The 26,382-nt window shown below is 52.1% G+C and overlaps 13 protein-coding genes across 13 annotated transcripts; 9 read left to right on the top strand and 4 right to left on the bottom strand.

The window, feature by feature from the left end:
* Positions 1-65: 65 nt before the first annotated feature.
* On the bottom strand, positions 66-284 carry BU25DRAFT_453616 (uncharacterized protein; the record flags this gene model as incomplete). Its single annotated transcript, XM_033700103.1, has 2 exons — positions 66-137; positions 192-284. The coding sequence occupies 2 exons, from the start codon at positions 282-284 to the stop codon at positions 66-68; spliced, it is 165 nt and encodes a 54-aa protein (XP_033568094.1).
* Positions 285-1,742: 1,458 nt separating this feature from the next.
* On the top strand, positions 1,743-3,886 carry BU25DRAFT_14768 (uncharacterized protein). Its single transcript, XM_033699420.1, has 4 exons — positions 1,743-1,998; positions 2,050-2,174; positions 2,228-3,493; positions 3,561-3,886. Exons 1-4 carry the CDS (start codon positions 1,989-1,991, stop codon positions 3,663-3,665), a joined length of 1,506 nt encoding a protein of 501 aa, XP_033568093.1. The 5' UTR covers positions 1,743-1,988; the 3' UTR covers positions 3,666-3,886.
* An 831-nt stretch (positions 3,887-4,717) lies between these two features.
* BU25DRAFT_405733 (L-galactose dehydrogenase (L-GalDH)) lies at positions 4,718-6,655 on the top strand. The gene has a single exon (XM_033699857.1). The coding sequence runs from the start codon at positions 5,142-5,144 to the stop codon at positions 6,507-6,509; it is 1,368 nt and encodes a 455-aa protein (XP_033568092.1). The 5' UTR covers positions 4,718-5,141; the 3' UTR covers positions 6,510-6,655.
* A 909-nt stretch (positions 6,656-7,564) lies between these two features.
* BU25DRAFT_381743 (alpha/beta-hydrolase) lies at positions 7,565-9,798 on the top strand. Its single transcript, XM_033699677.1, has 3 exons — positions 7,565-8,474; positions 8,526-8,742; positions 8,793-9,798. Exons 1-3 carry the CDS (start codon positions 7,956-7,958, stop codon positions 9,650-9,652), a joined length of 1,596 nt encoding a protein of 531 aa, XP_033568091.1. The 5' UTR covers positions 7,565-7,955; the 3' UTR covers positions 9,653-9,798.
* Positions 9,799-9,908: 110 nt separating this feature from the next.
* On the top strand, positions 9,909-10,982 carry BU25DRAFT_14674 (uncharacterized protein). Its single transcript, XM_033699418.1, has one exon. It carries the CDS (start codon positions 10,164-10,166, stop codon positions 10,902-10,904), a length of 741 nt encoding a protein of 246 aa, XP_033568090.1. The 5' UTR covers positions 9,909-10,163; the 3' UTR covers positions 10,905-10,982.
* On the bottom strand, positions 10,944-12,675 carry BU25DRAFT_14574 (betaine aldehyde dehydrogenase). The gene has a single exon (XM_033699417.1). The coding sequence runs from the start codon at positions 12,569-12,571 to the stop codon at positions 11,060-11,062; it is 1,512 nt and encodes a 503-aa protein (XP_033568089.1). The 5' UTR covers positions 12,572-12,675; the 3' UTR covers positions 10,944-11,059.
* Positions 12,676-13,311: 636 nt separating this feature from the next.
* On the top strand, positions 13,312-15,310 carry BU25DRAFT_14677 (GMC oxidoreductase). The gene is made up of 2 exons (XM_033699419.1): positions 13,312-14,669; positions 14,721-15,310. Exons 1-2 carry the CDS (start codon positions 13,570-13,572, stop codon positions 15,256-15,258), a joined length of 1,638 nt encoding a protein of 545 aa, XP_033568088.1. The 5' UTR covers positions 13,312-13,569; the 3' UTR covers positions 15,259-15,310.
* Positions 15,311-16,405: 1,095 nt separating this feature from the next.
* Positions 16,406-17,790, top strand: BU25DRAFT_486891 (uncharacterized protein). Its single transcript, XM_033700192.1, has 2 exons — positions 16,406-16,460; positions 16,517-17,790. Exons 1-2 carry the CDS (start codon positions 16,424-16,426, stop codon positions 17,455-17,457), a joined length of 978 nt encoding a protein of 325 aa, XP_033568087.1. The 5' UTR covers positions 16,406-16,423; the 3' UTR covers positions 17,458-17,790.
* Positions 17,791-17,980: 190 nt separating this feature from the next.
* BU25DRAFT_356704 (uncharacterized protein) lies at positions 17,981-18,893 on the top strand. The gene is made up of 3 exons (XM_033699613.1): positions 17,981-18,310; positions 18,394-18,447; positions 18,498-18,893. Exons 1-3 carry the CDS (start codon positions 18,071-18,073, stop codon positions 18,567-18,569), a joined length of 366 nt encoding a protein of 121 aa, XP_033568086.1. The 5' UTR covers positions 17,981-18,070; the 3' UTR covers positions 18,570-18,893.
* Positions 18,894-20,701: 1,808 nt separating this feature from the next.
* Positions 20,702-22,350, bottom strand: BU25DRAFT_465119 (uncharacterized protein). Its single transcript, XM_033700144.1, has 2 exons — positions 22,062-22,350; positions 20,702-21,721 (listed from the first exon to the last, which is right to left on the bottom strand). The coding sequence occupies exons 1-2, from the start codon at positions 22,184-22,186 to the stop codon at positions 20,872-20,874; spliced, it is 975 nt and encodes a 324-aa protein (XP_033568085.1). The 5' UTR covers positions 22,187-22,350; the 3' UTR covers positions 20,702-20,871.
* A 218-nt stretch (positions 22,351-22,568) lies between these two features.
* BU25DRAFT_381732 (uncharacterized protein) lies at positions 22,569-24,324 on the top strand (the record flags this gene model as incomplete). The annotated part of the gene is made up of 4 exons (XM_033699676.1): positions 22,569-22,860; positions 22,924-23,025; positions 23,089-23,574; positions 23,628-24,324. 4 exons carry the CDS (start codon positions 22,569-22,571, stop codon positions 24,275-24,277), a joined length of 1,530 nt encoding a protein of 509 aa, XP_033568084.1. The 3' UTR covers positions 24,278-24,324.
* Positions 24,325-24,585: 261 nt separating this feature from the next.
* BU25DRAFT_325320 (uncharacterized protein) lies at positions 24,586-25,421 on the top strand (the record flags this gene model as incomplete). Its single annotated transcript, XM_033699478.1, has 2 exons — positions 24,586-24,851; positions 24,905-25,421. Coding segments are annotated over 2 exons (783 nt in total), but the record flags the coding sequence as incomplete, so codon positions are not given.
* A 210-nt stretch (positions 25,422-25,631) lies between these two features.
* Positions 25,632-26,276, bottom strand: BU25DRAFT_427312 (uncharacterized protein; the record flags this gene model as incomplete). Its single annotated transcript, XM_033699971.1, has 2 exons — positions 25,632-25,702; positions 25,757-26,276. The coding sequence occupies 2 exons, from the start codon at positions 26,274-26,276 to the stop codon at positions 25,632-25,634; spliced, it is 591 nt and encodes a 196-aa protein (XP_033568082.1).
* Positions 26,277-26,382: the final 106 nt, after the last annotated feature.

The raw sequence follows: 26,382 nt of genomic DNA, 5'->3' as shown, positions 1-26,382 counted from the left end.
ACCCACATCTCGAGGGTTGGATAGTGTCTGGAATCTGGATTGACTGCATGTCGACGCCACCCAGTTTACGCTGCCACATTCGGCCCTTTAGATTCCAGTGACTGCTGCAATGGTGCTATGATCATGATCCGCGCTGACTATCGGTTGTCAGCCAGACGCCTGATCTGTTGGTTTGGCGTGCGGAGGTTGACCATGCGGAGGTTGGCCATACGGAGGTTGACCATGCGGAGGTTGGCCATACGGAGGTTGACCATGCGGAGGTTGGCCATGCGGAGGTTGACCATGCGGAGTGGTGTTGCATCCCCATCAAATCAGGCAAAGAACAAGACTTGGCAGCTGTATATTGGGTCAGAGCAATATCGAGCCTGCGTGTGAGTTTGAACCGGAACGGTCGCTGAGTCCCACACTGAACAAGACAATGTTGCTTAGTAAGCCGTTTTGGCATGGCACCGGACGCGTTGCTGGACGTATGGTGATGACATAGCTGCGAGTGTCGAGGCGCTCAGCTGTTCGCGGCGCTGGGACGCATGTGCGTACATGCGGCTCCAAAAAGCAATATTGGGTAGGAACGTCGACGCTCGCGTGGTTGAACGATGTTAAAGGTTACACAACACAAGGCCCAGACTTGATTTGTAGTCGGAAGGGTGGGGAAGAGCCGCGCCACCAATGCGGACAAGCGCAGCCTCGGCAAACAACGTCTCATGAAAGCTCCTGCCATGCCTGTGGATTGCCACAAACCCTTACAAATACATCCCGCTATCGTATGATATGGGCAATACGCGGGCGATGAAGAGAGCCCGGGTGAGTATCGTTTAGCTCGTGGCACCTCGAGCTGCATGTAAAAGTTCGTTTTGTAGCCGAAGCAGGTGCAGTACAGCGCTTTTGCAACGACGCAGTATGCATGGCTTGCAGGACCACGAGGGGACACAACGACGTGTTTACCTTTTTGATTAACACCTAGCAGTTGACTAACGTTCTGTTAAGTTCCCATGCATGTCGATCGTACTGCAGGGTTCCGGAATATACGCTCATCGAAGGCACGACCTCGCCTGCCGTTTGCTGTTTATCACTCAAGAGTACTGTGATGTCATCTCAGGCATGACGATTCTTTTTTCGTCTACGGTTGGCGTTCTCTTTCAGCACTGTTCACGAACGGATCTCTCTACACAAGCCCTCGTTACTGCTTCATACCTCTACGGCGTTAGTTCGTTTGCCGCGTTCCATGTCAACATTTCCTACCTTGCAACGCCATGGCTGCCACGGGATACCAGCAACATAATACTGTGATCGTACGATTTCACCAGCAGAGAACGCTCAGTACAGCCGCATCCACATTGCAGTAGAGACAGGTTCTTCTGTCAACAAATCCACTTGCTGCCCTAATCCTCTCTATCTTACTCGCGGTTAAAGACCTGACGTCCGTGCAGCTAGTTAGTTGCATCACAGGAAGCACGGCGAAGCTCGGTAGTACGCCTGTTGATACTATAGTCCGCATTAGTCTTGAAGCAGGGCCAGATTGGTCTTACTGGTCCTCTTCTGGAAGCTAGCCTTGCACTTCCCACGTGGAAGATGCGAACTCCGCATTTTGCTTCTGCAAGCCTTACTGACCATATCACATACAATCTCCACATGGTCATCTGGTGACCGTGTCGATTGGTCCACCAGGTCATTGAAGGTCGAGTGTCACTCATTTCGATTAAGGGCCCGCCCCTATTCCGCAAAAAATACCACGACACCCAATCACATGAGATGGCTGGTGAGTTGCCAGTCTCCCAAGCCTTAGGGATATCGTTACAGCGTGCACACTGTCGACTCCATCCAACCCAAAATCTGCTCTTGGGCAAGAAAAGAAATCGTTGGCCATTGGCGTCCCACGCTTCAAGGTGAGTGGCTTGAGGCGCACTGCCTTGAAAGGCGTCTTGCAATGATATCTTTCGGACCATGGTCCGACTTTTAAGTCAACGCCTGTCCTTACACCACTTACCAGGATGGTCCTAGGTACAGTCAAACTACTTCGACTGCAAGTTGCTTCTTCTCACCCTTTCACAGGTCATTGCGCAACGACACAGTTCCCTGCGCCGACAACAGCTCACTTTGCGACTCAACTTCGGACTACAACGTGCCATTTGGCCGGCTACAGACAGGTAGCTGTGGTTGTCGAACGATACTTGCGGGTAGATTCGACCCTTGCACCGCTCAAGACTTGAATGCTAACTCGTTTGGGCAGCTCAACGCTGCAGGGGTTTCTCGCTACCACAGCTCAACTACGATGATCGTGCCTGCGGACCAGACGCCGTTGTTCACACTACCATTGGAGCTTCGTCAGCTGGTATACAAGGCTGTACTTGCATCGCCCTTGCATGGTCCGGAGCTGTTACAAACATGCCAAGAAATTCATTTGGAGGCTCACAAGTTTCTCTTCGCAAGACCGCTTAGCTTTCGAAGTCAAGAAGCCCTTTTTGATTGGTTGGATCGGGTACCCAAAAAGTATTTGCCACAAGTTAAGGAGCTTTCTCTGAATATCCAGGACGTCGATCTCAGATCATTACTCAAGGCATCTGCTCTGATCAGTCACCCAGGTGATCCACCCCGGCTTCTGACATGGAACATTTACGAAGCAGAGCTAGACAAGCTTTTCCATGCTCTGGAACAATTACCGAAAGTCCAGAAGATCACGATTCGAGCAGTATCAGGCCGCCAATCTTTCCTATACCGCGAATTTCTCCAGAAGTTCTTGAGACTTCTAGGCTCTCTTTATCCGAATCTTTTGGATCTTGGCTTAGAAGGTAACCTTCATCACCAGGACTTGTCTTTCATATCTAGCTTTACGAGGTTACAAGCTTTCTTATTTGATGGCTTTTCTGCCTCCTCGCCAAGTGACACGGCCAGAATCCTTTCCGAATTGGGCTATCTTAAGTGTCTGTCGCTCGTCTCACAGAGCACCATGCTTACTCCGGGTTCTCAGACACGCAGTGGCTTTACAGCAAAACGCCAATCTTTAACTGGTGGTGTCGTCAACAGGATCGACAGTCTCAAGTGTTTCTCGATCACAGAGATCATCCCAATTTCGGCGCCGACGTTGTTTTTCACACCTGAAGTCCTCACATCGTTGCACAACCACCAAAGTCTGAAGGTCATCAAAGTCTGCTTATCCCAGGCACCGAATAACGAGACCATGGCAGCCTTCGAGAGCTTCCTGGAGAACACACACATCAAAATTTTGGAATTGGACTGGCCGCAATTGGATCCACACGTTCTGGAAACCTTTTCACTAATCCCTGACGGTCTCGAAAAGCTTTGGATAAGAGCGAGGAGTGCAGCAGATGCTTTCTATATCATCTGGTCTATTGCTGAAAGCCGAAATGCTGGGGATCTTCACGCTCTGAGCGAGCTAAACCTTCTGCGCTCCACGCAAACTTACGACGACATCACTCCAGCCACCAATGATAGGAAGGACAGCGGTACAGGAGAAGTTGAGGGTGCCCTCAATTGTGTAAGTCCCTTTCGACGATTCCAACCCTATTTATGTTCCGTATGATATGCTGATACGACACTCGCAGATGTACCCTGCCTTTGACGACACAGATGCAATCAACGTCGTTCGCGCACGACTGCGCCTACAAACATTGGGTGTGCGAGTCTCTTGGTGCACAGAAAGGCCATAGGATTCATAAAAGAAATAGGGAGCCTACATCGCACTGATATGGACAACTGCTGCTAAGCTTGATGACGACGAATTGTACTCGCACCACCCCTGGTAATGGTTCAGAGCTTGTAGACTATTCAGTGCTGAAATGCCATTTGTATCTCCACTTGTTCGTCTTGCATTAAAAATCTAGACGTATGTCTGGCTCGTATTGTACCATCGTCCATCTGTCTACCACACTTGCCGTGACTGGGTGGTAATTGCCTGAAGTGCACTAGCGGTGTTCACCTAGAGAGCTTCCCTCACATAGCCCACAGCATCCCTCTGACAGCCCGCTACGTTCTTGCATGGTATCTCAGCCTACTCACAATTGTGACGCTGATTCGAGCACCTTATGATGGCAGCTTATGTTTCCGCAAGGACACTACCAGACCACCCTTTGGTATCATCTTGTTCCTTACTTACCACCATACAATCCTCCTATACAAGAGGGGAGACAAGGAAATGCGGACTGGATAAGATCGCACAACTATCTCGCAGGCTTCGTACAAAAGTGTGAGCATGCGCATAGTGTAGAGACGTCTGCATGAGACTGCTGCTGGGCCTTGAAACTGGCATGCACGTACAGCAACTTCCAAACACCGCGCAACTGGGGGCAAACACTGTTCTCGAAGTGTTTCAGAACACGAGGACCCGAGTTCAACACTGGGTACGAGCGGTCGAGGCATCCCAATGTCAGCCTAGACAAGAGCGATTGGCATCATTTCTATCTCAGATCTGAACGGACGAGTTCAACGCTTTTCATTGCTTGAGCTCAAGATGAATGAACTTTGTGCTGAGGTTAGGTTAATCCAGAAGTGAGGACCAGCACGGTTTCTGCACAGAGACCATAGCCTACGCGTCTTGGTGGAGTTGCAGACATTTCTGGTGTTTGGGCGCGCATTTTCGAACAGGTGTCTCATGAGATGTCCACTTCCGTCCCTTCCCGCAAGGGTCCTTTTCCCGCCAAGTTTCGATCGGCCGTGTAAGGCCGAGCTGCAGGGCAATCTGACACCCCTAATTCCTTGTCCGCGTCGACAAATCACATCTTCAGGACTTAAGAAAACGCGTTCTAGACGCGAATGGCGTCATGTTGAACCATGCTAGTCCATATGTTCCTGCCATCGCGGTCGGAGATTCTGATGTGCCGTGGGGCAACCAGAGCAACCGAAACAGTGGGTGATGAAGCGTCGATTGACGCTTCTGGAAGGCTTTGGCTTGAAAGCTGACCGGCGCGCCAAAGCGTGTATCAAGTATGGACAATTCCGCTCGTGGGCTTTTCTTCTTTTCCACTTCTCTTCAGACGAGACCCTAAATCATACTTGGACAGCACCTCCAACTTCACCGGCGCGGAAAACGACCGCATTTGGCGCGATCCCACCAAGATTTATAGAAAGATCGTAGAGTATACAACTTTTCGAAACGCGACAATTGCGCAGTAGATCGACTTGCAGACATGGCGAGCACACCCACCGAGCACCCTGCCACGACGGCGACGTTCCCATCCCGCCAGAAACCGATCCCTTTTTCATTCGAAAATGGGCAACGCACCCAACTCTCCTCCATTCTCCCACCTCTCGTGTTTGGTACCGCGACATTCAACCACCAATACAATGACGATCCGTTTGCCATGGACACCACTGGCTTGGTGACATCAGCGTTGACACACGGCATCCGCGCCTTCGACACATCGCCCTACTACGGTCCGTCCGAAGAGCTGCTTGGCAATGCGCTCGCGACGCCCTTCGTGCGCGAAACATTCCCACGAAACTCGTACATGATCCTGACTAAGGTTGGGCGGATAGGCGGCTCGGAGTTCGACTACAGCAAAGAATGGGTCCGACAAAGTGTCAGGCGGAGCTTGGAGAGGCTACACACCGACTACCTCGACCTTGTATATTGTCACGATGTCGAGTTTGTGAGTCCCGCCGAGGTCCTCGAGGCCGTCAGGGAACTCAGGCGCATTCGAGACGATGAGGGCACAATCAGGTACATCGGTATCTCAGGGTATCCGCTCGATGTGCTGGGCGATATGGCAGAGTTGATTCTGCGCGAGACGGGCGAACCACTAAACGCGGTACAGTCCTACGCCAACTTCACACTTCAGAACCAAACACTTGCGGGCCCGCGCGGCATTCAGCGTTTGCGCAACGCAGGTGTAGACGTGGTCCCTAACGCATCGATTCTGGGCATGGGACTGCTGCGCCGGCAGGGCGTGCCATGTGGTGCGCTGGGCGATTGGCATCCTGCGCCGAGCGCGCTGCGCGCTGCAGTTCGCAACGCCAGCGACTTCTGCGACTCGTATGGTGAAAAGCTGGAAGTCATCGCCATTCGCTTTGCGCTAGAGACATGGATTTCTGCTGGTGCGCTGTGCGGTTCGAAGGGCGATCCTGCTTCTGGTGTACCCTGGAAGCTCGAGTCCAACGACGACGTCGGCGGTACAAAGCTCGGTGTGTCTGTCATCGGTGTGTCGCGCGCACCTGAGCTCGAGAAGACGATGTTGGTCTGGCGCTCCATTCTCGACGGGCTCGAGGGCGGCGAAGAGACCGCTGTGCAGGCTGGGCGATGGTACAGGGCGTGGGAATGGTCGAGGAACAGGAGACAGGCTGTGCAGATCCTGGCTGAGGGAATTCAGGAGATTCTTCAAGATGGTTTCGACTTTGCATGGGCTAGCCCTGATCCAGGATATGTCAATCAGAAGAAGAAGCAGAAGGTGGTAGAGGAGAGTGATGCGCCATGGTTAACGCCAGCGGCGAGTCCTGAGGCTAAGCCGGTCAAGGATGGTGCAGAAGTCGCTGAGGAGAAGAGCCTGCCGTTGCGGTGATGCGGCGAATGAGGAGAGAACAGCATATTGAGATGATTTGATGAGCACATATTCGTAAAAGCTAGAATTGATATCCGGTACTTGCTTGCTGCGTTTGGAACAGACAGATGAACATTCACTTCAAGTATGCGTTCACAGTTGTCTCTCACGCTATGTCTCTCACTTAGTCCTTGCAGCCCCTTCATTGTGTGCACCATGATACGTCCCTTGTTCGACAGTAAGATTCGTCCCACCAACGTGATGCCCCGGTGCAAAAGCTGCGTTGCGCTCGCTCTGTGACACGGTGTGCTCTTGTTCGAGGCGCTCATCGCGTCCCTTGGTTTCTGCAGAGCTCTCAGGGGTGAGTGAGTTCTTGATAGACTCTCCAATTCGGTGAACGATAGTGCCATGTGTTTTGTCTGTGATCGATCAGTACAATGCATTCAGCGAATGCTGTGAAGAGGGGAAAGTGGCTCACGTGGCTCAGAAGTCTCTTCCATTGCAGATACGCCCCATGGTTGCGTCATTGTGGTTTTGGTAGAGTATGAAGTTCGGACCTGGGTGTGGATTTCTAAAAGTTTGGAGGCGTTGTCTGCTAGACGTGGGGAGGCTGGAGATTATCGAGATGCTTTATCTCCAGCTCTCATCTGAAGCGACTGACATCACTGCTACACTTGCTATCGTTGGACCAGCAGCCCTGCGTCCCGATTGGACCCGTTATTCCAATTGGCATTTGAAGCTATTAGTGTTGCTGTTAGTGTGCGACTACCTCCGCGGTTCCGCATTCAGTATACGTTTCGATGGCTCAGAGAGGGTGCTGATAGCTTCAATATAAAGTGTTCCCTTATGTGAAATGCGAGGTGAGGTCAAGACGAGGTCTTCAATGGTTGAGGACAGAGGCGAGCGCTGAGGTGAGATCTCATGATGGAGATTGCATACCTAGCCAAATGTGATATGAGAGGCGTTACCGTCACAAGCTCGAAAGGGCCAGTAGAAGTGCAAAGATACGACAGCATAAATAATGTCGTTGCTTGAAAGTCTAAAATGCAATCTCGACCACATTGTTGACAGCAGCAGGAGCTGTCACTATCCATGAAGGGCAAATGATGGCGTTTGACGGGTGACGTCACTACTGACTTCAAAACAATGAAAACACTTTACACAGTACACCAAAACTTCGTACTTCGCTTCTGCCGACGCTATAACACAAACTGAAAATCCTCTCCGCTTAAGCACCTATTCAGGTAATGTTGTTAACCATATGTCGGGTATCAGATGTGAGTCCGGCGTTGCGGGGTGGTTCCGCTCTGCAGCGAGCTCCACCAGTTCACGGGGATGTGCTTTCCTATCCCGCCTTTGCCGAGCGTCGTTCTCCACATATGCTCGATACAAGATGTAGGTCATGCTCGTGAATCGTTTCAAGTGTTCTCTCGGACTCTCCCATGAGTATACGATCCCTCGATCACAATGAAGCCAACCGCTACCACCACACTAGACCTCGGACCTCATGGCCAGTTAAAAGGCTCCGTATTCGCCAACGGCGTCAAAAGATTCACACCTATCCCATACGCACAACCGCCAACTGGACCACGTCGATGGAAGAAACCCGAGCCGCTCCCTAAAGGTCACGTCTATGGCAGTAATGGCCCGTTGGATTGTACTCTAAACGGCAACGTGTGCCCACAACCAGAGTACATTATTAACGGAAGTAGTATGATCAACACGGACTACAACTTCGACGAAGATTGCCTTGCTGTCAATGTGTGGCTGCCGCCTGGCGATTCACCTGAGAATGGCTGGCCGATACTTGCGTGGATTCATGGGGGGTGGCTTCAGATTGGCGACCCCTCGCTCAAGGAACACACTCAGCCAACGCAACTTATTGCAGAAGGGGGTCTAAACGCTATTGTTGTCAGTATCGGGTACCGCTTGAATATCTTTGGATTCCTTGCTGGTAAAGAATTGAAAGGGAACTTCGGGTTCTGGGTACGCTTCCTGCAAGGAAACTTAGGACGCTAGTACTAATCAGCTGCGCAGGACCAAAGATGCGCTCTTGAATGGCTCCAGGACTATGCTCCGTACTTTGGCGGCGACCCAAAACGAGTTACGTTGGGTGGACTGAGTGCTGGTGCTTTTTCGACCCATGTTCAGCTGGACTACGAGCTCTTCCGTGGTAATGATCAGAGGCCGCTCTTCCACAGTGTATGGCTACAAAGTAACGCCATTCCAGCACAGCCAAAAACATTAGGCGAAGGTACTATTGATGACCAAAATTTCAGTATTCACAAAGCTCACAATATGCAGTTGATGCCCAGCTACAGAATGTGTTTGAAACCTTCAACATCTCCAAGTCCTTGTCCCCAGAAGAAAGACTCAAACAACTACGCGAAGTACCAGCATCCTCCCTTGTGAAGAAGATATTCGATCTCGACATCCACACGTTCCGCGGCGTTACGGACGATGACATGATCCCTTCCGACCTGATCTCCAACGTCCACTTCAGCGCCTTCGCAGCACGCTTCAAGGAACGCGAAATGCGCATTCTCCTTGGCGAAGCCGAAACGGAGGAAGTCCTATATGCACTCACCAATCCGCCGCCCACCTCTTCTTCAGACAATATGCTATGCGGACTGAACAACTATTACGCCTTGCCCGTGTGCGAGAATCTGCTCTCGCTGTATACCAGGGAGGGCTCTTCTGCCGATTCCAGAGTCGAATCTGCACTATCTCTAGAAGATGACTCCGAGAAAGCAAAGCAGCTCTTCGGTTTGATAACATCAGACGTTCAAGTCCGCGCGCCTATCCGCGTCCTCTCCAAAGCTCTGTATGATGGCGGAGTACCTCCAGAGTGTATCCTAAGATACCGCATTGCGTACAGGCCAGAATGTACGGACAAAGTCTATCCGAGAAGTTTCGGCGTCACGCATGCTGCTGATGGAATGAGTTGGTGGTATATCGAGCGGTACGGCTTCAGTGAACAGGAGAACGGAAGAGTGAGGGAATGGCTGGGCAGAACGCTCACTCCGCTTGTTACAGGTGATAACCGTAGTGTGGAGAAGTTGGCATTGCAGGAATTTCTATACTTCAAGGAGGATGGAGGAATTGAAGTCGTTGAAGATGGACATTGGAGATGGATGATGCGTGTTGCGCAAACGCTGGGCTGAATCCGGGGAATAGTCCTCTTGGTCCGTGGATGTACGCGAATAGCGCCAAGCGCGACTTCGATATCGGATTGGCGATACTAAGGACGGTCTCTTTCAAACCTCGTCTCGAACTTGGTCAAATTGCCTTAGCATCACCAGATGCTGACTTCGCAGTGACGTCCTCACAAAAGATAACATTGAAGACTAGTTCGAATCTGGCAGTTCTATGGATCCTTCTAGCAGGTTCGACCAATCACCTAGAATGTTCGACCAATCGCCTAGAATGTTCGACCGATCACCTAGAAGGTTCGACCAATCACACGAACAGTCTCGCATCTCCAAGCCTCACCTCATCACTTCTCGAAGTCTCGCAGAACACTGAGCCTAATCCTCTGAAAATGTATAAATCCGGGGCCACTGTAGCGCTTTTCCACTCATCATCAGAAACATCAGCAACAAAGCACAACATCAGCAGCCGCATTCAAGACATCACATTACACACACATCCACGCACAGCATCTACCAAACAAACATGGCAGACGCACAGTTCGAATCACAACAACGGCAATTTACAACACCAAGTATGGACTCAAGAGGCTCTTCTGCGAAACGCAGAAAGGTCATTGGCCAATGCCCGACATGCCACCAGTCATTCGCCTCACGGCATGAACTACGCGCACACATGGCTGACCCGCAAATACACGCACCAGCTTCGGACTCGGACGCTGTTTCCTTTGGCGAACTGAGTTCCGACTACGACAGCCTTGACGAAGACTCCAGTCCGCACAAACCCTCAGCGACCAAGCATGAGGACGAGCCGACACTGAACAACGACGGCTTCGCGTTTTCCTCCAGCGATGGAATACCGAGTATGGAGCAAGATGGCTTTGAGTTCACCGACGCAGATCCAAGCTTCTTTCCCTCCGCAGCGCATATGAACGCTGAGCAAGGCAGTGTGCATACCATGCACGACGAAGACGAGCAGCCGAGTGCGGAACACAAGGCTTTCGACAACCCTATACAAACACCGCCCCGGAGAGCGACGCAGCCCAAAGGAGGTGCGCTCGGTGTCTTGTATTGTGGGACGTGCGATAAGTATTTTGGGAATGAGAAGGTGTTTAAGAGACACTTTATGTTTGGGGTCAAGCATGGTGAGGAGCCGAGGGATATGATGGAGTTGTACTACAGAGTATGGGGATCATCGTGGGCGGACGAGGCAAAGGAGACGGAGAGAAATGGGCGAGTTGCGGAAGTGGACGAGATGGAGTTGTAAAGGACAGATTGCTTGAGAGACCAGATGACGATGATGAGTGGATGAGTAACGATTGATGATACCCATAGAGTATTTCTAATACAAACACTTTACACTTCGATAGTGCAACTCAGTCAAAGCTTACTGTGACAATATTTCATTGTCGTTCGTGGCACTTACAACTTCGCAAATACAGTCGGTACGACACCACCCATTTCAACAAGCGTGCTCTTGTTCCTTACCCATGCCTCAAGCCCCTTCGTTCCGTTCTCGACGCCCACACCGCTCATCTTCCATCCACCAACACTCATCTCCGCCGGGCTCTCGCCCCATGTATTGACCCATGTGATACCCGCCTCGAGCTTCGCAATCACCTGATGTGCAAGGTTCAAGTCCTTTGTGAAGACACCCGCCGCGAGTCCTACGTCCGTATTGTTGGCGCGTGCGACGACTTCATCTACGGTCTTGTATGTCAGGATCGACATTACAGGGCCGAAGATTTCTTCTTTTACGATCTTCATGTTGTCGTTGCAGTCTGTGAAGACGGTGGGCTGGACCCAGTATCCGTTCTGGTAAGCCTTATTTGAATGGCTGGCGAGCCATGAAGGGGTCTCTACACCGCCGCACAGGAGTGTTGCCTTGTCGTTTTCAATGCCGTGTTTGATATACTGCTTGACCTTCTCGTAGTGCGGTTTCGAAACCAGGGGCCCGAAGTTGGTGTTAGGGTCGTGTAGGTCGCCGGCGCGGATGTGCTTGATCTTCTCCAAGAGGAGCTTCTCGAAGTTGGCTTTGATGGCTTCGGGGATGAAGACTCGTGTGCCGTTTGTGCAGACCTGGCCTGTGGAGAAGAAGTTGGCCATCATGGCGCCGTCGACAGCTTGTTCGAGATCGGCGTCCGGAAGGATCACGCAGGCGGACTTGCCACCCAGCTCCATAGTTACGTACTTCATCTCGCCTGCAGCGCTGCCAGCGACCTTGCGGCCTGTCGAGACTTGGCCGGTGAAGCTGACCTTTGCGATGCCGGGGTGCTTGGTGAGGTATGCGCCGACCTCGCCGCCACCCTGGACGACGTTGAAGACGCCTGGTGGGACGCCAGCTTCTGCGTAGATGGATGCCAGCACCTGAGCGTGTAGTGGTGTGAACTCGGATGGCTTGTAGACCATGCAGTTTCCTGCAGCCAGGCACGGCGCTGACTTCCAGAGCGCGATCTGGATGGGGTAGTTCCATGCACCAATGCCAGCGCACACGCCGAGCGAGTTCTTGGTGGCGTAGACCCATGCGTCTGGTCGCAGCTGTATTGTCTCGCCGTTCATGCCACCACTACCGACCATGTTGGCGAAGTATTCCAGCACATCAGCGCCTGTGACTACGTCTACTGTCGATGTCTCCGAGAAGGGCTTTCCTGTATCGCTCGTCTCGATTCTGGCAAGCTCGTCGTTCCGTGAGCGGAGGATGGCTGCTGCTCGCTGTAGAACTCGCGCGCGCTCGATGGGGGGTGTGGCCGACCATGCTGGGAAGGCCTTCTGTGCTGAAGCAATTGCGGCGTCGATGGCACCGTTTGTTGTGGTGTGGATTTTGGCAATGGGCTCTGCGGTGGCCGGGTCGATGGTCTGGAAGGACGAGGTCGAGCTGCCGGACTGGAGCTTGCCGTCGTAGTAGGCGAAGCGTGGCGCGTATGGAAGAGACATGATGGGTTGGTTTTTGGTGTGGCTTACTTTGACAAGATCTTGTATCACCAGAAAAAGGTTCAGACGCTGAACAAACAACGCACTCAATTGAACTAAGAAGCTATCAGTAAAAGAATCTCTACTGCGAGCTGTGACGAAACCCTCCTCTCAGACCTCGTACAAGATACTCACCAAAAGTTGAAGCTTGATAGTGGCTGAGAGGGGTGTATGCAGAAGGTGCTGTCGAGTGATCTTTCCTGTTCAGCGCGGGATCTACTATCTGGATATGGAAAATCTTTCACTCCCACACAGCAAGATTGGAGGCGTGAGCTGGCGATAGCCGTCGTGTGCATCGCAAAGCTGCCGACACTGACCGCCCGGCAGATGCTAGCAGGGGGCCCATGCGATAGTCCACGCGGACGCAGCCCAGCGGAAGTCTCAGCGGGGCGGGGTCGTGCTAGCGCTGAAAGCAACCTTCACTCCCATCATCGGATAATTTTTCTCGCTGCGTTTGGCCTGGTTGCACAACAGATTCAGTTAGGCGATAGCCGCAACAGTGCAAGCAAATAATGATCAGGAGATCCAGAAAGCACCGCAAGAGCGCCAATCCTCTCTGACGGCTCAGCGACTCGCCTATCTTGCCTCCGCCGTTGAAACACCGCAAATTAATGCATCGACGGTACCGCTGACATCACCAAATGCACGTGCTTTATCCCGCACTATCCGAAGAGTGGCCGTCTAGCACGTCTTTTCTTGGAAGGCAAACTGCATTCCTTGCAGCTGGACTGTCACCGACACTCCAAGCCTCACCGGACCCTCCACGTATCGCCTGATCGATTCCGACAGACAGTACGTGCACCCGCCAGGCCCTGGATCTGTCAGATTAAGGACGATATCAGAAAATTTTGGAGCTAGCTTCGCACTACTTAAGGCCATTGCTTCTAACGAGCGTCGTATATAACCATTGAGAGGGCCAAGAACCACACCAGCTCAGGTCTCATCACATCAACTCTACAACAATGGCACCTAACCACAAGACTGTCACCTCCATCCCCAAGGATGCCGAGTACGATTTCGTTATCGTAGGCGGCGGCACAGCAGGCTGTGTTATCGCCTCCCGTCTTACTGAGTACCTACCCAACAAGAAGGTCCTCTTGATTGAGGCCGGACCTAGTGACTTCAAGGATGACCGTGTCCTCCTCCTGAAGGACTGGTTGAACCTTCTTGGTGGTGAGCTCGACTACGACTACGGCACCACTGAGCAGCCCAATGGCAACTCACACATCCGCCACTCCCGCGCTAAGGTTTTGGGAGGCTGCTCATCACACAACACCCTCATCTCTTTCCGACCATTCGAGTATGACTGCAAGAGATGGGAAGAGCAAGGCTGTGTTGGTTGGAGCTTCAAGACTTTCATGCGTGTTCTTGACAACCTCCGCAACACCGTTCAGCCCGTCCACAAGAGGCATCGCAACCAGCTTTGCCTTGACTGGATTGACTCCTGCTCCAAGGCCATGGACATTCCCATCATTGAGGACTTCAACCACGAGATCAAGACCACTGGTGCTTTGAAGCCCTCTGTTGGCTTCTTCAACGTCTCCTACAACCCGGACACTGGCCACCGCTCTAGCGCTAGTGTAGCGTACATCCACCCCATCCTTAACGGTTCAGAGAAGAGGGAGAATTTGACAGTTCTTACCAACGCCTGGGTTAGCAAGGTCAACGTCCAGGGCAACAAGGTCACTGGTGTCAACGTCACATTCCAGGACGGCTCAAGGCGGACACTGAACCCCAAGGCTGAGACCATCCTCTGCGCTGGCGCAGTCGACACTCCCCGTCTTATGCTTCTTTCTGGTCTCGGTCCCAAGCAGCAGCTTGGCGAGCTCGGTATCCCTGTCGTCAAGGACATCCCCGGTGTTGGCGAGAACCTGCTTGACCACCCCGAAAGTATCATTCTGTGGGAGCTGAACAAGCCTGTTCCTCAGAATATGACCACCATGGACTCTGACGCTGGTATCTTCCTCCGCCGCGAGGTTGCCAACGCTGCAGGCTCTGACGGCGAGATCGCCGATGTCATGATGCACTGCTACCAGATTCCCTTCTGCCTGAACACCACAAGGTAAACTTTGATGTGAAATGAATACTCAGAAAGAGACTAACAAATCACCAGGCTTGGCTACGACTCTCCTATCGATGCCTTCTGCATGACACCCAACATTCCCCGCCCCCGCTCCCGTGGCCGCATCTACCTCACCTCATCTGACCCCAACGTCAAGCCTGCTCTGGACTTCCGTTACTTCACTGACCCTGAGGGCTACGACGCCGCCACTATCGTCGCTGGTCTCAAGGCAGCCCGTGAGATCGCCAAGCAGGCACCCTTCAAGGACTGGATCAAGCGCGAGGTCGCCCCCGGCCCTAAGCTACAGACCGACGAGGAGCTTTCTGAGTACGGTCGCCGCGTCGCCCACACTGTGTACCACCCTGCCGGTACTACCAAGATGGGTGATGTAAAGAAGGACGAGTACGCCGTTGTTGACCCCGAGCTGAAGATCCGCGGTCTCCAGAACGTGCGTATCGCCGATGCCGGTGTCTTCCCCGAGATGCCTACAATCAACCCCATGTTGACTGTTCTTGGTATTGGTGAGCGCGCTGCTGAGCTCATTGCTGCTGAGCACGGCTGGAAGGGTCTGCAGAAGGAGAGGTTGTAAGCTTTGACGAGAGAATCGATGAGAGAACATCAAATGAACGATCAGATATAGAGACGATTTTGACGCACCTGTATGTATGATTTTTGTATGTAGATTTGAGATATCATGACAATGAGTGACGCCGGCGCGCGGAGCTATTCCAACGCAACAACTTCCCATGCGACCACCGCTCCTTCAGTAGTACGTAGGATATGATCATGACGATGTAAGTTTTTTGCTTGATGTGTCGTATCAATTCAAAAGATTACATTTACACACTACCTTCCGTTGTTTGTGTCACCAGTCGCATTTTACGTGCATAGCTCGTGCAACGGAAAGGTACCTTGACATACTTGCCACCAACCGAACCTCTGTTCATCTTCCACCACTCGTCATCTCATTTCTTCCACACATCACCATCTTCGTCACTATCATCATCAGTCAGAGCCGGACGATGCGCTGGCAACGAAATTGACCAAGAGATATGTTTCACCTATCGAGCGTTCGGAAGATGCATCCCTTTGTTCGTTCGCCCTGGGCTTGTCTCGTGCCACCGCAGGCACTCGAACAAAGCGCATTTGGCTGCGCCTGTATAAGCCTCATCACAGACATATAATGAGAGGCACAACCACCGTCACAGCAAGATTGATGGCCATAACGCGCGCGTAGACATCAGATTCAGGGGAAACACCCTTTGGTGCCTGCTGTTGCCTGAACACGAGGCTCCATTTGGCTGGCTGTTTGCCGCATCGAGCCGCGTTTGCGCACCAACCTCAAGTGAACGCCAAACGCGTAACGACACTGCGCATCTTGGATCATTGCAAGACAACAATCACTTCATCCGAGACTTTATTACAGGAAGCAGCAAATACAGGACAGAGCGGCGAAAGGGAAAAGCCTGTGACACGCAAAAGCGACCTTGTCTTTCACTCTTGTTCGGCACCGTGCAGCCACACCTGAGCGATAGGGCATCTCCTCGCTACCAGCTTTCTCCACGACTTCTTACGATCACTATCACGCTCATACATCTTGCCAACTCATACCTTTTCTACTGTGCCATACCTGGATTACTTCGAGGCCGCAACCGCAGCATTGCGTTACGACGATCAGCAAGACATCCGACCACAATTCCTATGTCAACTACAGCGACCTACACAAACCCAGAACCTTCTTTACGATAGCTCCAATGATCTCTGAGCCCGCCAGTCCGCGGCCTCGCCGACGTAAGTATACGAAACCCACTGATAAAGCAATACCGAACTCAGTACCTTGTCAACAGAGGCCTTCATCGCCACGTGCTCACCTGACGAGCTGCTCGGTCAGGTCATCCGGGCACTTTGCCCAAGGTACAACATCGACGCGCCTCATCTCATAGCATTGCGCAAGGTGTTATCGAGCGCTATTGTTGCACCCAGGAAGCCTCCGCAGTTGAAGCGCACTCGCCCCGACAAGCGCATTGGAGAGATCGGTTCGATCTATGATACACTACGCCGCTCTCCATATGGTACCAATGGCCCGTCAGTGTCAGCGAACCAGAGCCTCCACTTTCACCACAAGGACCCTGACTTCAAGAGGCTGCTACCGCAGGTAGACCGTTCACGCTACGAGTGGCCAGATGAACCAGTCAGCCAGGAAGACTCAGACGGTCAGGAGGTCCCAGACAGTAAGGAGAGCACGCAATCGAAGGTCTCAACCATTTTAACGCCCACCACAAAGCGCAATGTATCCTCCCTATTAACAGAATCAGCCACCTCTGCATCTCCCGCTGTCAAGAAGACTTCGGCCGGGCCCATCCAACGACTTAAGGAGACACGCCAGGCAACAACTCCAGAACAAGTGCCTATTACTACGCCATCGTTCGATCCACGATTGGCACCCAAAGCGCCGCAGAAGGACGCATCTACGAATCCTAAGAGTCCGCAATCCTCATCTATGACTACGATTACCATTACGAGTCCGGACTCCGTACGAACGATTGCGACGAAGGGACATGAAACCACAAAAGTATCAGCCTCCCTTTTGCACGCGGCCGAGATCGCCATCGAACTGCCAGGTACTCAAGACACGCAGAGTGTCCCTCGATCGTGTCACGTCCCCGTGTTCCATATCCCACAATCTTCGGATACGCAAGATACAGTCAACAGTACTCAGCAAAGCGAAATCTCCAGTCCACTGGTCGACTTTGTGCAGTGTACTCCGCCCACACAAGAAGAATCTTAGGGCATGGCTTCGTCACAAGTCGACACTTTCAACCCAACCGAACCTGCAACGGCCATCAACACGGATGCTAAGGCGTCAAGACGACCTCATCGATGTCCCCCTCGGACTTTCGCGTCATAATCGTCGTTCACTTCGCCTTCATTGGGCAAGCGTTCGCGCGGGAGGGAGGAGAAGGAAGACGATGCTCCATCACTTAAGCGTTCAAAGTCAGCCAAATAGGCGCTTTGAGCAGTCTCGAGTGTGCTAGGATCATTATGTTTGATGACCAAATGCGATGACGCAAAGGAATATTGGATCATATGGAAGGAAAGACTGGCTTATTGAGTTGAGGACTAATGACTGTCTCAAATATATTGCATCTGGCCGCTGACAGCCAACAACACCATGAATTGGTCTCTATTCTATATACTAGATAAGTGTCAGTATCACGTATCACATCACTTCCAAGTCCCTGCACGCCCAGGCTGACATGCAGCACCGCTTCGGCTCTCCACCCGCGTACAACTATAATATTTAACGCCCTTAGCACACCTCCTCTCACCTAGCACGCCAAAGCCTCGTCCAAGCCTCACAAATCCCCCTCAACATCCTCAATCCTCTCATCACCGCCACAATGTCCTCAACCACCACTCCATCAGGTCCCGTAACTCGAATCGCAACATTCCGCTTCCATCCGCACGTCACCGCGACTCAAAAGGCTGACCGCGCACGTGCTTTTCTTGAGCTATATGCACAGCATCCGGAGTTGGTGTTTGAGGGACCGAAGGGTGGCAGGCCGCTGGATACAAAGCTGGAGTTGACGGGAGTGAAGAGGGAAGTGGGGTGGGATTTGGGGTTTGTGGTTGTATTTAAGGTATGTCAGCATGCATTAAAAAGAAGGAAGAATGATCGGGGGGTGGGACAGGGAAGGGTGAAAAGTAAGGCTGACAGTTGCAGGATGAAGAAGCGAGGAGAACGTTTGATAGTAATCCAGGGCATGAGAGTCTGAAGGTGAGCTAGTTGAGTACAAATTTAGGGAAGCAAGTGCTGATGAAGAGCAGAACGAAACAGATCCGCTGCTTGCGCAAGTTTTTGTGTATGACTTTGTCAAGCAGGAGAATCTGGGGTGGTGATGGCTTTTGAACGAAGCATCGAAGAGCTGCCGGTGTGCATCTAGGTTAACAGAAGCACATTCTATAGTTTGCCAGACTGAGTGAGAGGGGAATTTGAAGAGGATTGTAAATGAACGGGTATTTGTCATGGTCAGGAGGTAAGAGCTCTAGACGATGGCAAAAACCACACAACAAGACGAGTATGACTTCTACAGAAGCAGTGACGTGAAAGAAAAAATTAAAAGACATGGTAATTGCGGCAAAGAAGAAAGACTACCGCGCAGACTGATCGTGGTGCTTCTGTACAAGTACAATCCTAACTCGTACACCTACGTTCTGGATCCTGACAGATATACATCTTGCAAATCCGAATATTTGTTGTTACGATCAGTGGTAGACCCAATTCAGGACGTGTGACCACATATTGAGTTCGTCCGAATAGTCAGAACTATATAGTCTCCGGAGTGAAGCTACGGAGCCCAGGGCCCATGTGTACTACGCGTAGGGTCTGGCACTCATGCCAGGTATCACTTATCATTAAAGTTTAAAGCTCTATATCCTACGCAGAAGAAGTGAAGGGTGAACATGAAGGAGAATGCAGTAGTTGCTATTGTCGTTGTGCAGGAGAATGTACCTATTACTAATACGCCACTCGCATCGAGGAGCCTTCGACTAGGGATGAAAAAGACAAAGACGTAGAAAGCCCAGCATAGATGATATCTATATAATTGGAGCCTGGATTATCGACAGGACTAACATGCAGGTCTGTGGCACTAAATGTTTCAATCCCTGTCTGCTTAACAAAGCCCAGAGTCTCTGTTGAAGGGTTTAGATGTCGATTGATTCCAAGAGCTATTGGCAGGAACTGATCAAGATAATATAGTAGAAGGGAATAGCAGTGAAGGGGTAGGGAAGCAAACCGAGCTAACCGAATGAGCTGGACAATCAGTGCAGCAGACCACTAGCAAACAGATGGAAATCGGTGGATATCTTCACTCCCTCCGACAGTCTCCTTGTGAGCCATCGACACGACGTCATGCTCTGATTTGGCTGGACTGGTGTCGTGGCCACGTTGGAAATCGCGCGATGGGCTTGGTGTCGGACGCAGTGCGCTTGCGTTAGATCTGGTGCAGGCAATGTAGGCATTGGTCTGGCCAACTTGATTTGCGATATTATCAATATTGTCTTATGCCTCGTAAATATTTTTCCATCAGCTATATGTGGCCTTGTCATGTGATGTGCAACCACTACAGGACTACACGAAGACTAATAGAAAAACCCCTCAGTACTGCTAAGAAATACGTACTGTTCCAGCATGAGTGCTCGCGCTTTTCGTCCATGCTCCTCATGCTGATGGCTGTGCGAAATTGCTGCATCTCTCTCACGCCATCCCTCTGAACATCCGTGACCATGCACCATCCCATCAAAAAACCCATTCCCACCATGAATAAGAAAGCACCCAACGTTGCAAAGGAAGTGATCCAAGTAACTATGATCCAGTCAGGTTTAGCGTCTATTTGGCGCCAGTGATGTGATGTGATGGGATAAGGGCAAGAAGTATCGTGAGAAACCCAGGTAGGTAAAAGAGTCGGAATGGAATTAGTCGGACGACCATTGCTCGCTGCTCCCTATCGGGTTGGTAGCCGACGGTTCTTCTGGCTAAGGAAGTGCGTGATGGTAACGTATCTGAGGACAGCCATGGGTTTCAGCAGAGACTTAGTTGGTGGCTTGTTGTTCCTGGAAAGTCTGACCTTTGGTCAGAAATCGCCATGTTGTGATGTAAATATTCAGTTGTTACAAGTATTTGTGTCATTGCCCCTCACTTTAGGCTATTTATGTACATCATTACCTTCTTTCCTATCTTAGTTGCTAAATGCAGCGTTATTCACCTTTTATCTTCCCTCTTGTCCGCGTGATTAAAGTATCTAAGTTAGCGCGCACACCGGAGTACTTGCCGAAGGGAAGAGACACTTTTCGATGACATCGATCAGTGCTAGACATTCATCTCGCTAAGGTATGCCCACAATCTGTACTAAGTGCGCAGAATAAGGTGTATCACACTGCAGCACTCTGGCAGAGATATATCGTGCGACAGAGGAGAAGGGGGAAAGAGCAGAAGGGTGCCTTCTCTACGCACAAACGTCAACAAGTTTGCCTCTCTCTGCTCTAGCTGCACGGCATAGCATCTCAAGGTCTACATGCAAGCACCAGGGCAAAAGCTGTTCCTCGGGGGGTATGCTGATAAGCTGCACGTAGTAAGCCGATGTGCTGCATAGCGTGTATTCACCCTTACACTCAGGAAGCAACCCGCTACGAATGACAATCAGACCACTTCATGACCGGCGTCGAGATCTAGGCAAGGAACAAACAGCCTGCTGACTAGATCTTGGCCAAAGTCAAGAATTGTCTGCCCATTCTCGCTGGTGAAGACCTTTCTACAGGCTACCGTTTCGGTGAACCGGACTGGTGTGGCATTGATAGCGACGAGTTCAGCGGATGGACGGAGCAGAGCTCTAGCTTCTGACATTCTGCCTGAAGCCCTCGTAGCGTGTAGTGTAGCCCAATCTTCCTGATCCTCTCTTGTATCGTAGGTCTCGCTATCGTAGAGTTGACTATGAACACGGGCATTTGGAGTACACGACCACGTGTCGTCGGTGAGAACCGTGTATGTATTCTTGCTGTACTTTTGAATCTCGAGTTGTGCAGCGAGCCCAATGTCCTTACCGTACGTAAAACTTTGTCCACCTCGCGGACCTATTCGGCCTGCGTACCAGCCATCGCCAACCTCAGCACAGATTACATTGTCGTGCCCGGGCAGCACAAGTGACGTTACGTCGTATATGCGATAGGCCCACCGGTGAGAATAGCTTATCCATCCGGGCGCGAACAGTTCGTTACTGACAGGCCTGCCGTTGATGTATGCCTCAAAAATACCAAACGCAGTGATATAGAGACGACGCGCATCGAGGTTGGACGTGACATCTTCCGGTAATGTGAACTCTTTTCGAAATCGAATGGGTCTCAAAGGAGTATCTGGTCCAAAACAGAGACACCAGGCAAGACTTTGGAGAAGATTGCGGGTATCTTCGGTGACGATGTTGCCACATACACTCCAGGAAAGGTACTCGACGAGAAGGATGGTGTTGAGGTGCGTGAGGTCGCCAGTGCAAGAGCTTAGGTGCAAGTCAGTCAGGTAATGTCTTAATAAAGTCAGCATCACTACAGGACTGAGTCATATACTTCTCTGCTCATGCAACCACCTCGTCTCATCAAGACTGGTATGCTATTCCTCAATGCTAAGACCGGGATTGTACGGGTAATACTCGACGGCAGTCGCGGTTCAGCATGTGGCTGCAAGTCCAAGCTCCTATCCATGGCTGCCTTCCACTCTCGTCGTGAACTCCCTCCACTATCACTCATCGCAATACCGGCGCACAAAAACAGCCTGCTGATAAGCCCTCGTCTTTTCAAAGCGTGTATCAAGCTAACCTGCCGTTGGGTATGGATAGTTACCGAGCCGAAGAAGCTTTCTCGTCCTGATCCTGCAGTATGCACAGTAAGAGATACCAGTCGACGCATCGACGCAACGAGCATCGCAAGAGGCAGGCGAACCAGCCGTTGTCAAGCCACCGAGCCATCTGTGCCCTGCACCGACCCCAGGCTAGGGTCTACTGCCCGCAAAGATAAGTAGAAAGCCGAGCTTCATCGCCAGGTCGTGTTCTCGAAGGTGGCTGGACAAATCAAAATGCAGATGTTATGGCGCTAGAATATTTGCCGTGGGTCGAAGCATTGCCGAGAAAAGCTTGTCTGAGATAAGAGTGGGGTACGCAAGGCTTTGCAGCTAAGCACACACGGCAACGCCCTATCTACCACTCAGATTTTACACCGGGCCTCGCCAGACCATGACGCGGCGCTGATCTATCACAGCCGTTAAAACCCAGCTGTCAGCCGTTATACGTCCCACGATCTTGTCGGTCACCCTTGCCCGCAACCTCCAGAGCCCTTAACGCCCGGCCCACAATGTCTCAAGAGAAAGCTGAAGATCATGCGAGCGTGTCAACATCTAGTGGTGGAGATGCCGGGCACTCGACTGTGAAGCGCGAGTCAGGCTTCCTGGGCGCCATGCGCAGCTTTGAGGCCAAGATGGATGCAAAATTCGGCATCGAAAGCGATGCCATTACCAGGAAGTTGCCAGAGGAGAAGGGTCATGTACCCTGGCACCACCAGATGAGCATGTTCTTCTTATGGGCTAGCGGAACAATGAACACTTCTTGTTTCGCAACGGGATTCCTTGGTTGGGAGTTTGGTCTGAGTAAGTTGCTTTGATACTCACCACACGAACCTGTGCAGTGGTTCAGGTCCTGATCATAAGCAGCGCTCCGCCAGTCTATCGTCATCATCATCTTTGCCTCCATCCTTGGTGGTGCGGCGACAGGCTTCGCAGCAACCTTCGGTGCACCAACTGGTCTGCGTCAGAGTAAGTGTTCACAGCACACCTGGAAGGAGCTTGTGGAACAACTCGAGTACTGATCACTCGTAGTTTCCGTTAGCAGATATGCTTTCGGATGGTGGCCAAACAAGGTCATTGCAGCCCTGAACACCATCGTGCAGATTGGCTGGGCGGCCGTCGCCTGCATCACAGGTGGTCTGGCACTGACAGCTGTCGCCGACGGACACATCTCCCTCATTGTCGGCATCGTCATCCTGGCAGTGGTAGCTACACTAATCTCGTTCGTTGGTCTCAAGGCTATCCTTGTGTACGAGCGCTACGCCTGGGTCATCTTCTTCATAATCTTCATTATCTTCTTCGCCGAGACTGCGAAATACGCAGACAACTCTCCTACGCCATCTGTTCATGGCTTGGACCTGAGCGGCGCGGTACTCAGCCTAATCGCTATCGTATATGGCAGCTCCGCGTCCTGGCAGACCATGGCGAGTGACTACTACGTACACTACTCTGTCAACGTCAACCGGTGGAGAGTTTTCCTCATGACGACATTCGGTATCTCGATTCCGACGTCCATCGGTAAGTGATCAGTTTCTTAATTGATGAAGACAGTATTTCTTATTCCAAGCCAGGCATGATTGCAGGTGCAGTCGTCTCATCCGGTATGAACAACCGCACCGACTGGAAAGACACCTACGAAAACGACGGCCTTGGTTTCCTAATCCAGACCATGCTGTACCCACGGGGCTTCGCCAAACTCATCCTCACCCTCCTCGTCCTCTCCGGAATCAATGTAAACGTCATCTCCATCTACAGCGCCGCCATCTCGTGCCAGCAATTCTCGCGCCCCTTCGCGCGCGTACCCCGCTTCATATGGGTGCTCTTCTGCTTCGCAGCGATCCTGGGTCTCGCCATCGGCGGGCGCGAACAGCTGTCCGTTTACCTGCAGAACTTCCTCAGCCTGCTTGGTTACTGGAGTACGCAGTACTTTATCATCTTGTTCAGCGAGCACGTCATTTTCCGGCGTATGAATTTCGAGAATTACGACTTGCATGCATGGAATGATCCGAGTCGGCTGCCGCTGGGTATTGCTGCAGGTGTTGCGTTTACGGTGGGCATTGTGGCGTGGATTATGGGTATGGTTGAGACGTGGTATGTTGGTCCGTTGGGAAAGCTGATTGGTGCTGATGGAGGTGATATTGCGAATGAGTTTACATTTGTGGTGACGGGATTGATCTACATACCTGCGAGGTTCTTGGAGAAGAAGATGGTTGGAAGGTAGACCAGCAGAACGATTGGATAGAGGCAAATTCGCAATACGAAACCAGCAATATAATGTCAAAACAAGACCAGAGCTCGGTTCATATGAAGTTTATCGCATGTCTCATGATATCTGACTTGAAATTGTGGGTAGGGAGAATCATGACTCGTTTCATGCTTGATGTCGAGGATCCATGACTTAGTCTGAGCTGCCTTGACATCACACGTCTCCCACCAAACACCCAAACCACAACAACACCCATGGACCCGACACGATCGCCCCACCGCCAACGTTTCGACCGCCACGAGCGTTCCGATCGAGAACGAAGGCATAAATCGCGCCGCTCGCGCTCTCCACGCCGCAATGATGACCAACACGACTCTGAAAAGCACAGTTTGCATCGCTCGCACCGTTCACGCTCCCCGCCTGCGAAGCCAGTGAAGCTTCCGTACCAAGCAAAGCCGCTGTCCAAGCACGATCTAGTAGCATACAAACCGTTATTCCAGTCTTATCTGGATATACAAAAGCATATACAACTAGACGAGCTCGACGAGCGGGAAGCGCGTGGGCGCTGGAAGAGCTTTGTGTCGCGATGGTACGCCTCTAGACCCCAAGAGAAGCCTAGATGGTGCTGATAATCTATGATAGGAACCGTGGAGATCTGGCGCGCAGCTGGTACGATCCCTCGATGCTGCAGACTGCACAAGAAGCCGTACAAGCATACCGTGCGGGCTCCCAGTCGCCTCGACCTGCAAAACGCGCATCGCCAGAGTATGAGCAGCGCGCATCCGCCTCAGCACAGAAGTCTGACGACAGCGACGATGACTTCGGTCCCGCACCGCCCACACATCTGGCACGCGCCTCGGGCCACGGTCCTACAATACCGCGCTTCGACGACCTGACGCACCGCAATGAGCTGCGCGACGAAGACAACGCACGCGACCGCTCAGCCCACGCCTCCGACACACGACACGAGCGCAAAGCCGAGCGGGAGACGCAAAAAGAGCGCATGGACGAACTCGCACCACGCGCCGACCCTGGATCCCGCGAGCGGCAGCTTGAGAAGAAGCGCGATATGACCAGCACGTTGCAGTCTTTCCGCAACGCCAAGGAAGGCGGTGATGTGGAGATCGGGGAGAGCGAGCTCATGGGCGATGACGGCATCGACGCATACAAGGCGAAGAAGAAGGCGGACGAGCGGACGAAGAACGAGCGCGAGATACGGCGGGAGGAGATTGCGCGGGCAAGGGCGGCGGAGCGCGAGGAGGCGCTGAGCGCGAGGCGGGCGAAGGAGGCGCAGACTATGGAGTTTCTGAAGCAGCTTGCGCAAGAGCGATTCGGTTGATGTGGTGTCTGTGTAGATAGATGGATGGGTCTACTCGTCGTCCAGGATCGAGTTCGCCATCGCTCCAAAGAAGGGCACTTCGTATCGATCAAGTGTCGCCGCTGTCATTCATTAGCCTTCTCATGCTTCCACCTTCAAGACGAATCTCGACTTACCATCCAGATACGCCCTCCACGTCAACCATCCAATCAACCCCGCATCCCCAACCACCATAACCCAACTAATGAAGCTCGACCAACTAAAGATGATGTGCACCACAAAGATAAACGCAAACAACAAACTACTCTGCCACGCATGAAACCGCACATAATCACTCTGATGCTCCATAACAAGCAACAATACACCTCCCGCGGGCGGCAGCAGCAAGTACGCCAGGCATGCTTCGTAATCCATTCGTAGCCCAAGGCTCGTGGTGAACATGTCGACGTCCTCCCGCGCAGCGCCGAAGCCGAGCGGTTGGGACGATGCAGGTGTGTTCCATGCTATGTGCTCGGTGTCTGGAGAGTCATTGCCGGCGCCGAAGTAGTCATGTTGCTCATAGGCGCGCGTTGAGGGGGAGGCGATTGAGGAGATGTTGCGCGTGCGGTCGACTGAGGTGCGCGGGGATGCGAGGGGTGGGGAGAGGGCGCGTTGTGTTTCGGGGATGTCTTGGTAGGGTGCGAAGTTGGCTGCCATCTTGAGCTGTGTATAAGCGTTGATGTCGAGGGGTTCAGTATGTGAGACTGAACCGGGCTGACGGTGACGCGTGCGGACAAAGATCCAAGCTCGAGACAGGGTCTTC

This window comes from Macroventuria anomochaeta, assembly GCF_010093625.1.
Source record: "Macroventuria anomochaeta strain CBS 525.71 unplaced genomic scaffold BU25scaffold_1, whole genome shotgun sequence".
NCBI lineage: Eukaryota > Fungi > Ascomycota > Dothideomycetes > Pleosporales > Didymellaceae > Macroventuria > Macroventuria anomochaeta.
Note: the sequence above shows the minus strand (reverse complement) of the source record. Positions and strands in the feature narration are given on the sequence as shown.

Coding starts and splice junctions, on each gene's coding strand:
- BU25DRAFT_14768 (XM_033699420.1), top strand. Junction 2,175..2,227: donor TTGTCGAACGATACTTGCGG/GTAGATTCGACC, acceptor TCGTTTGGGCAG/CTCAACGCTGCAGGGGTTTC. Junction 3,494..3,560: donor TTGAGGGTGCCCTCAATTGT/GTAAGTCCCTTT, acceptor CGACACTCGCAG/ATGTACCCTGCCTTTGACGA.
- BU25DRAFT_405733 (XM_033699857.1), top strand. CDS start 5,142: ATGGCGAGCACACCCACCGAGCACCCTGCCACGACGGCGACGTTCCCA.
- BU25DRAFT_381743 (XM_033699677.1), top strand. CDS start 7,956: ATGAAGCCAACCGCTACCACCACACTAGACCTCGGACCTCATGGCCAG. Junction 8,475..8,525: donor AAGGGAACTTCGGGTTCTGG/GTACGCTTCCTG, acceptor TCAGCTGCGCAG/GACCAAAGATGCGCTCTTGA. Junction 8,743..8,792: donor GCCAAAAACATTAGGCGAAG/GTACTATTGATG, acceptor CACAATATGCAG/TTGATGCCCAGCTACAGAAT.
- BU25DRAFT_14674 (XM_033699418.1), top strand. CDS start 10,164: ATGGCAGACGCACAGTTCGAATCACAACAACGGCAATTTACAACACCA.
- BU25DRAFT_14574 (XM_033699417.1), bottom strand. CDS start 12,571: ATGTCTCTTCCATACGCGCCACGCTTCGCCTACTACGACGGCAAGCTC.
- BU25DRAFT_14677 (XM_033699419.1), top strand. CDS start 13,570: ATGGCACCTAACCACAAGACTGTCACCTCCATCCCCAAGGATGCCGAG. Junction 14,670..14,720: donor TTCTGCCTGAACACCACAAG/GTAAACTTTGAT, acceptor ACAAATCACCAG/GCTTGGCTACGACTCTCCTA.
- BU25DRAFT_486891 (XM_033700192.1), top strand. CDS start 16,424: ATGATCTCTGAGCCCGCCAGTCCGCGGCCTCGCCGAC. Junction 16,461..16,516: donor CAGTCCGCGGCCTCGCCGAC/GTAAGTATACGA, acceptor CCTTGTCAACAG/AGGCCTTCATCGCCACGTGC.
- BU25DRAFT_356704 (XM_033699613.1), top strand. CDS start 18,071: ATGTCCTCAACCACCACTCCATCAGGTCCCGTAACTCGAATCGCAACA. Junction 18,311..18,393: donor GGTTTGTGGTTGTATTTAAG/GTATGTCAGCAT, acceptor TGACAGTTGCAG/GATGAAGAAGCGAGGAGAAC. Junction 18,448..18,497: donor CAGGGCATGAGAGTCTGAAG/GTGAGCTAGTTG, acceptor GATGAAGAGCAG/AACGAAACAGATCCGCTGCT.
- BU25DRAFT_465119 (XM_033700144.1), bottom strand. CDS start 22,186: ATGGCTCGGTGGCTTGACAACGGCTGGTTCGCCTGCCTCTTGCGATGC. Junction 21,722..22,061: donor GAGAAAGCTTCTTCGGCTCG/GTAACTATCCAT, acceptor CTTGCACCTAAG/CTCTTGCACTGGCGACCTCA.